Here is a 9,025-nt window from a genome sequence, read left to right as displayed (position 1 = left end):
AGAGCTAAGCAATTTTAGGGATTATTGTCACTAGATATCTAGAGAGGGATTCCAAGACCCTTAGAGACCGCCAGACTCGTCCAGAACAGAACCTTCCCACTCTTCTAAGTCTCCATCATATATCCATTACAAGGCTTTATCAGTAAGAAGCGTATGAACTGCCTGATGTGTATATATTTACATTTTAGCGTTAAAGTCTCTATCTTTACTCTTTTTGCTCCTTATGAAGGCCCACACTGCTCCTACTTACACAGTCCAGAGAAGGAGCAGCAAAACAACGCAGCTCCAGAACCGTGTGGTTTGGGAGTTACCAGTTGAACTGGGCATGCTCAGTCACCAGGCAGATTTCTTTCGAAGTGGAAACTACAACAGCGCGTACCGTACGCGCGGAGGTGGGCGTGCCCTCGTGGAATTTAGAACGTTCCCGCAACCAATGGGGCCTCGCGGCCGGCTGCCGGGGCTCCTCATTGGAGGAGTCGAGAGGCGAGCGAGTGGAGGGACCTGGAGGGACCGCCGAGGTGCAGGTCGGAGAAGCCGGGTCCGCCGTGCCCTGCGCGTGAGCAGCTGCAGCGGCGGGGCACATCCAGCGGCGGTGCCAGCACTTCCAGCACGTTGCTTGACTTTTTAGCTGCACGAACATAGTCATTATGCCGAAGAGAAAGGTAAGTCTTACCAAAAAAGATTTCAAAGGCCTTCAAATTGTGCTTACAGCAGATCTTGTCATTGCAGTGGATTGCGCGGAATGTGCTCGAGAGTAACTCGCGGACGCTTGTTTTCAGCTGCCTGTTGCAGACATTCCTCCCTTCCCCTCCCTCCCTCCGTCTTCATCAATCTCCGAATGTTACTTTCTCTCCAGCGACGCGGCTTCCTCTCTTTTTGAACTCACTCTCTCTGGAATGGTGTCCACCTCCAACAACAAGAAGCGAAAGCCCTTTCCATTCCCCCTTCCAGGAGGGGAGTTTCCTCTGCAAACTGCCAGGTTGTGATTAGTGTGGAGGGAGAGCAGCGAGAGGGGGAAAAGAAGTACATGCAGAGGGAGATCGGAAAAAAATAAGTCGGACAGATGTTGGGTTGTTCCCATGCGGGCCGTGCCCCGGCTGGGTGCGCCGCGACGGCCCTGAGGCTCGGGCAGAAGGAAAGCCGTGTTTAAAATACGCTCACCGCGGCTCGGCTCGGCGGCAGACCCGTGTGTACCCACTCCGCTGTCAGTCGGCCGAGGCCGAGGCCGGGGGGCGGGGCGGCGGGAGCGCGGAGGCGGCGCCGTGCGGGCGGGACGGCGCCCGCTGTGGCTCCGGGCAGGGCCGCGGGGTCCGCGCGGCGACCCGCGCCCCCGCTCGGCCGGGGTCATCGTGGCCTCGGCTTCCGCTCCCTGCGCACTGTTACGGCCCCTTCCGCGCCGGCCCCGGACGCCAAGTACTTCGCACAGGGACGCATGTTTCCCTCGGAGTCCGGCCGCCACTTGTCATTGTCCCCGGGAGGGAAGGGAAGGCTTTCCTCCACCCCGAGAAAACCGGGGTGCGGCAGCTGTGTCTGAGAGGGTGCTTTACACCTTCCCACCGCCTGCCCCAGTGTCTCCAACAGTGCCAACCAGTGAGGGTGTTACATTTGAAGCAAAATTATAAGTAATATCCTGCTTTATCAGTTAAAGACTGTGGACTGATTTGTGTGTGTGAGGGAATATGTTATTCAGAAATATTGAAGTTCTAAAAATACAGAAGCTTTTGCCTTTCTTAGAGTTTACTGTGCACATACTATGTGCCTCTTACTCTGGGAAGTTTGTCTTGCATTATTTCATTTAGTCCTCGGAGCACCTTCAGAGGTGGTACCTCCAGTGAGCTGGGGCTTAAAGAGGTGACTTGCCCAATATCTCACCAACCAGTGCTAGTACCAAAGATTTAATTAGGTGCTGCAGCTCCAGAGTCCCTACTTTCAAACACGGTTTACTCGTTCTCTTCGTTTAGTAGTGAATGGGTCAAGAGGAATTTAGGAACTCCAAAGGGATTCTCAGCCTAAGAAGGCGGATGGTATATTGAGAGGACTAATACTTGAGGTTGATTATTTAAACCTAATTTTTATGAAGGTATTGTTTTTTCAGCCCTATTGTACTGGAATGAGGATATTAAAACGATGCCACCATTTTCAGCATTTTCTCTGAGGTTTAATGACAAGCTTGGGAATTCTAGTCGAGTCAGAGGAACTAATCGTGAAGAAATGGGTTACAGAGTTAGTTGGTACCATCTCCTTTCCTGGGAATTATTAACAAATTTAGGTGAGCAGTAGGTTAAATGTGCATGAACTCTTTATGTATAATGGACCCCTTTGGCGGAATCCTTGTTCAAGGGCCAGAGTTGGTGAAACCATTCCTTTTACTTTCCTTCACTGCCCACCTCTCTCTCTTTTTTTTTTATTTTGCTGCAAAAGATTAGCCCTGAGCTAACATCCATTCTGTTGCCAATCTTCCACTCTTTTTTTTCCCCCTCCCCAAAGCTTCAGTATATAGTTGTATACTCTAGTTGTAGGTCCTCCTAGTTCTTCTGTGTGAGCCGCCACCACAGCATGGCTACTGACAGACAAGTGATGTGATTCCAGGCCCAGGAACTGAACCTGGGCTGCCAAGGTGGAGTGTGCCAAACTTTAGCCACTAGGCCATCAGGGCTGGCTCTGTCCACCTCTCTTAAGGAAATAAAAGGGGAGAAAAGAACAGCCATAGAGGAACTGGCTTTTGATTATTATTTTATTTCTCTGGAAGGCAGAGCCCCCATGAAGAAGCTAGCCAGGCATCTTGGGACGAGAGGTAGACCTGTGTACAGGCACCTGTGTGTCATCCCTCAGAACATCAGAATGTTCTTCAGAGATAGAAAACTTCTCATTGGTTAATAGGAAGGCTTTTCATCTCTACCTGGAGCCCAGAGATCTGGGCTGGTGCTTGGACAGGAGCAGTCACAAATTAAACATGGTTGCATGGCCATCAGTTAGACCTTGGAGTTGCCTCATGGAATTCTGGAGTTCACTGGAACTTACTTTGAAAACCATTGTCATTAGGTAAAGCCTACCTAAATGCAAAGAAAAGAACTGGGTACAGTCCGTGCATAGCTGTTGGAGATCTGTAAAGCTGGGGTAACTGCCAAAACATGTACATACTACTCCACAGTATTTTTCTTGACTGAAGTACTGCTTGTTCCACATTATAATAACTTTTAAGAGTGCCCCCACAATACTTTTTACCATCTTGGCCCCTTTTTTCACCTTTTCTCAGAAATCAAGAAATGTTATATATTGAGCACCTGTTTAGTTTATTCTCAAGCAAGAAGTGGCACCAATAAAGTCAGTAAAAGCTTCTAGAATCCTAGCACTGCATTAATGCTCTAGGGATACACAGTTTGCTCTCATGGAGCTTATATTTAATTCAATGAGGTGATAAGACTAGCCGGCACAAAACAATTGAATAACATTAAGCCTGTATATATGTTCCAGAATGTATAGTATAGATTCTAAAAGCTGTAGGATAGATAAGGAAAGAAGGTTGAATTTGGGCTGGTCTTGAAAGTATGGGTAAGGACTCAAATATACAAAGAGGAAAAGAGTCACTTTCTGTTATCAGGCATTAGAATGCCTCTTTTGATTGTATCTTAACATGACCAGACCTCAGTTTTAGAACTTCAAGGCCATAATATCCACATTTATATACAACGTTCTTATAACAGTTCTTAATCGTATCTTTGAGTTTTATCTATATTTTTGTATGTGATGGTCATAGCTACATTAAACTAGGTGGTTTTTGATAACTGCTGTAGTATTTTTTGAAGCACTACAGCACTCAACAGTGAGAAGTTCTTCAGTTAGCATTAAATCACTTTCTGAGTTTGTGAGATTTAAGTAAAATTGAGTTTCCTATGTTTATTACCTAATGGGTGGGAGGTCACGACCTTTAATAGTGACTGGAATAGCAGGGCAAATGATAATATTCATGACTCAGGTGGTGGTGGGCCAGGGAGTGACTAGGTTCTAGACTGTTCTGGTCAGCCGTCCACGAGTGCCCGCAGTGGTCACATTGTTATGTGATGATCTGATGTTCTACAAAGAGGCACCAGCCGGTGAGGCCTAGAGTCACAGTCCTGGCATGATGAGCAACAGCAAACACGTTTGCACATCCTTCTTTTTATTTTTCCAGTTCCTCATCACTAGAACTATTGGAAATGTCCACTCTGTCACATCAGAAATTCTCTAATGAGGCAATTTCCATTAGTTTGGGATGTAAACACTAGTGTCTCTTTACACTTAAAGGTTTAGGGGAGAAAAGGCTGCCTGCCTCTAGCTTTGAAATTTGAAATTAGGTTTTATCTGTTTTCTTAAAATGGAAAGGCTAGTAGTGCTGGGCCTGGCGCAGGGGTGCCTGACTAACAATACTCAAGGTTTCTGAATAATCTTTCAAACGAATGTCACTTGTTGTAACACCAGAGACAGACTCTGAAATGAAAATGAAAATACACATAAGTAAAAATATAGATAAATTTGACTACATGAAAATGAATATTTTAATATGGCCAAAAAAACTCACTGTTAACAAAATTTTAAAACTTATGAAAAACTGGGAAAAATATTTGTATCACATATCACTGAAAAAAGTTTGCTATTTTCAAGAGATTTACAGTCTCACATGTCCTTAAGGAAAAGATGTATATCCTTATAAGAAAATAATAGATTCAAATAGATGAAAATGTTTAACTAGAGACCAAAGAAATGTAGATTATTAGGAATAATGAGATGTGATTTTTTTAAACCAATCTGGTTTAAAGAAAGATTGATAGTATCACTGCCTAGGCTGAGGGATACTGACACTCCAGCACTCTAAAAAAGCAGTGTGGATGAGAGTATAATCTCCTTTAAAGAAGAAAAAAAAAGCTTTATTGAGGTATCACCTACTTATCATAAAGTCCCTTCATCTATTCAATGTATACAAGTTAATGATTTTTAGTAAAATTATAGAGTTGTGTAACATTACCATAATCCAGTTTTAAACCATTTCCATCACTCCAAAAAGGTCGCTCATGTTGTTTGTAGCCAATCCCTACTCCCACCCCAGTCCCCACAACCACTGATCTACTTTCTGTCTTTGTAGATTTATCTTTTCAGGAAATTTTATATAAAGGGAATCAAGCAATATGTAGTCTTTAGTATCTGGTTTCTTTTGCTCAGCATAATGTCTCAAGGTCCATGCATGCTGTAGTATGTGTCCGGACTTCATTCTTTTTTATTGCCCAATAATATTGCATTGTATGGATAGACCACTTTTTGTTCATCCTTTCACAAAGTGATGGACATTTGAATTGTACCAGTTTTCAGTTATAAATAATGCTGCCAGAATATTTGTATGTAGTACTTTGCATGAACATATTTTCATTTCTCTTGGGACATTTTCTAAGGGTAGAACTGGTGGGTGGTATAAAAGTCTGTTTTTAACATGTTAAGAAACTTCCAAACTGTTTTCCTAAGTGATTGTACCATCATGCAGGAGGGTTCCAGTTTCTCCGCATCTTTGCTTATATCTAGTGTTTGGTTTTTTTGCTTATAGCCATTCTAATGAATTTAATTTACATTTCCATAATGGCTGACGAGGAGGGCAACTTTTCCAGTGCTTACTAGCATTATATATATCTTAGGTGAGATGTCTATTCAGATATTTTGACCATTTGGATTCAAGTCCTTTATCAGATATATGATTTGTAGATATTTTCTTCCATTCTGTGGCTTTTTAAAAAAATTTGATTTGATGTTTTTTGAAAAACAGAAGTTTTGTAGTTTTGATGAAATCCATTTAGAGTCATATCTAATAAATCTTTGCCTAATTCAAGGTCACAGATATTTTCTCTTAGAAGTTTTATAGTTTTAGCTCTTATATTTAGGTCTGTGATCCATTTTGAGTTAATTTTGTGTATGGTGTCAGATAAGGATTTAAATTCATATTTTTGCATGTGGATATCCAGTAGTTCCAGCACCAATTGTTGAAAAGACCATACTTTTTCCACTGAATTGCCTAGGTACCTTTGTCAAAAATCAATTTATTGTAAATGTAAAGGTTTATTTCTGGGCTCTGAGTTATGTCATGTTATATTTTTGTGTATCCTTAAAATTACATCAGTACTTCATTATCTTTTTTGTGTGTGTGTGAGGAGGATTGGCCCTGAGCTAACATCAGTTGCGATTGGCCCTGAGCTAACATCAGTTGCCAGTCTTCCTCTTTTTTTGCTTGAGGAGATTAGCCCTGAGCTAACATCTGTGCCAGTCTTCCTCTATTTTGTATGTGGGTTGCCACCCCAGTGTGGCTGACGAGTGGTGTAGGTTGGCGCCCAGGATCCCAACCCACAAACCTGGGCCACCAAAGCAGAGCACACTGAACTTAACTACTGTGCCACAGGGCTGGCCCCAATACCACATTATCTTGGTTACTGTAGTTTTATGGTAAGATTTGAAATCTGATAGCGTCAGTCCTCCACTTGGTTCTTCTTTTTTCAAAATTGTTTTGGCTGTTATATCCTTTGCATTTTCGTACACATTTTAGAATCAGCTTGTAAATTTCTACAAAAATGCCTGCCATGATTTTCATAGGGATTGAATTGAATCTATAAATCAATTTGGGGAGAATTGCCTTCTTAACCATATTGAGTTTCCCAGTCTGAATATGAAAGGGCCTGACATGTAGTATGCCATTTATAAATACTTGCTGAGTTTACTTGAGTTAATATTGATATACAACCTATATTTGAGTAAAGGCAAATATGGCAGGGTTGTACCTTTTATTCATCCATTTACTCGCTCCATGTTAAAGAAACATTTATTGCGCATCACCTTTATGCAAGATACCATCACCTTGCGAAAGTAAGTGAAGTATTGTTTTTTTTTCAACTCATTTTGAAGTGAATGAGTCAATGCCCTTATTTTTAAGGATCTTTTAGTCTGACAGGGTAAGTAATATACATATGCAAGTATTTATAATTTATGGCAAGAAGGATAATGAGCCACAAGAAAAGCTATGAGCTATGGGCATTCAAAGGTTTGGCCAGAGAAAAAACACTACATGTCCAAAGAAAAAGCACTGACAAAAAGTTGTTTGGTTAAAAGGATTGGGGGTTATAGCTTTTTTGTTTTTGAATCTCAGGATAAGGGCTAGTTTGTGACTAAAGGGGACCTGCCATTGGCCTTTCTGTGAGGTCTTGCTTTCTTTGAAGTCCTATGAGGAATTCAAGGCCTGTTCTGACAGTTGAGATTCAATTGTGTGCAGTAGCTTCCCTCCCTCGTTAGTAAAGATTCGATGACTTCTTGGTCCCTTTCTTGTAACTGCTCTCTTGTGTTTTAGAGGTGGTTGTCTGGGACCATGTTTCTGAATTGGCACATGTTACCTGATTGATTACCTATTTTGGATTAATTTTGTGACCCTCCTAATTTGCCTTGACCGTGAAGTCTCTGATGGCTCTGATCTTTCTTTTATCCCCTGTGGTACCCAGCACGGTGGTGTAACTGTTTGTTGAACGAGTGTGTGAATGGATTGTTTTCAAAGGAAGAAGGGAGTCAGTTTAATCATTTCACATACTTCTTGGGAGATAGTCCAGTGTGGTTCTGACAGTTACTGTTTACTAGCTATATGATTTGGGGCAGGTTACTTAACTTCTCCCTATGCTTCTAAATTCCTAATTCTCTAAGACTCAGTTTTCTCGTCTGTAAAAGCAAGATAAAAATATGTTCTACCTCATTGGGTTGTTGGGAGAATTAAGTGAGATGGTGAATGCAAAGTACTTAGCACAATGCCTGGCGTGTGTAAAACAGTCAGTGGATGTTCATTCATTATTGTGTTGGTATTTTTAATTATTAAGAAAACTACAGTGACATAATGAGCTTGTAATAAGCACCAGCCTTCCATTTTGTAGGAGGACGAATGGCACGAGCAGTGGATAGCGAGCAAGGGGATCTCACCCTGGGTGTCTAATTAACCGCGGTTACAGGAGGAGATGTGCAACAACCAAATAGCAAATGTCGTGTTTTTGAAAGAACATAAGCTTTAATCTGGTGCATTTTTACATGCTTGATTTTTCTCACAGGAAAAACATATGTTTAAAAATATCTCCATATAACATTAAGATTCCTTTGGCAAATCAGTTACCAAGTGATCCTCTTTTCATGTATTTTTCCCCTAAAACATTGCTTTAGTTTACGCCAAAGTTAAATATATTCCACTTTCCTGCAGGGTACAATTTGGAAATGGTGACTGAAATAAACACCATTTAAGCTGTCTGCTTTCACGGTACCTAGTATATTGAAAAATGATGTTCGTCTCCTGAGTAATTTAAAAATCAGTGTTGAAGATAACAAACCAAATCAAAATGTTGAATTCCTTTTCACCAGCTGCTTAGTTACTGTACATTTCACTGTCTTCTGAAAAGAGTTCAATAGAATCACGTATTGGTTCCCAGTCAAGGTGTTATTGAGTCCAGTATTCTAATATCTTGTGGACATGTCCAGAAACAGGACCATTTAGATAAGCCCAAGGCAAATGCATATTCCGTTACGTATAGAGTAAAGGACATGCATATTCAGAAGTAGGGAAATAGAGAAAACGATTTTAAATTTCAAAATTGGTTTCAAAATTTAATATTTTAAAGGTAACATATCAATAACAACATATGAATATATTTATTGCTATTAAAATTTAAATAGCTACCATTTAATAAATGCCTGGATATACCAGGCCTGAGCTATGTGCTTTATATTTATTAGGCACCTTAGTTTAAATAAAAATACATGAAGTTATTAGAAATAAACATGTATGGGAAGTATTATGGTATAATTTCATTATTTCATTTTATTCTCAGAACAGTTCTATGAGACTGTCCTCATCTCACAGATAGTGATATTGACAGCCACCATAAATAACATTTAGGTGGCTTTCTGTGACTCAGGCACTGTTCTGAGCGCTTTGCATGAATACACTGAGTCCTCCCAAGCACCCAGTGGGTGTGTGCTCTTCACACTG

General features: G+C 41.2%; 1 protein-coding gene across 5 annotated transcripts in view; it reads left to right on the top strand.

Moving 5' to 3' along the window:
• Positions 1 to 490: 490 nt before the first annotated feature.
• The window catches only part of HMGN3 (high mobility group nucleosomal binding domain 3), a 29,440-nt gene continuing 20,905 nt past the window's right edge, over positions 491 to 9,025 (top strand). For 2 of the 5 annotated variants that reach the window (XM_014781078.2, XM_087443800.1), the window contains exon 1: positions 495 to 662. In XM_014781078.2, the coding sequence (XP_014636564.1) occupies positions 648 to 662 (15 nt within the window). In that variant the 5' untranslated portion in view covers positions 495 to 647. Of the gene's footprint in view, positions 663 to 9,025 lie in introns of all 5 variants that reach the window. The other 3 variants (XM_014781075.2, XM_014781077.2, XM_004422053.3) reach the window with 3 other exon arrangements.

This window comes from Ceratotherium simum, chromosome 19, assembly GCF_057802395.1.
Source record: "Ceratotherium simum simum isolate JZ-2026a chromosome 19, ASM5780239v1, whole genome shotgun sequence".
Classification (NCBI taxonomy): Eukaryota; Metazoa; Chordata; class Mammalia; order Perissodactyla; family Rhinocerotidae; genus Ceratotherium; species Ceratotherium simum.
Note: the sequence above shows the minus strand (reverse complement) of the source record. Positions and strands in the feature narration are given on the sequence as shown.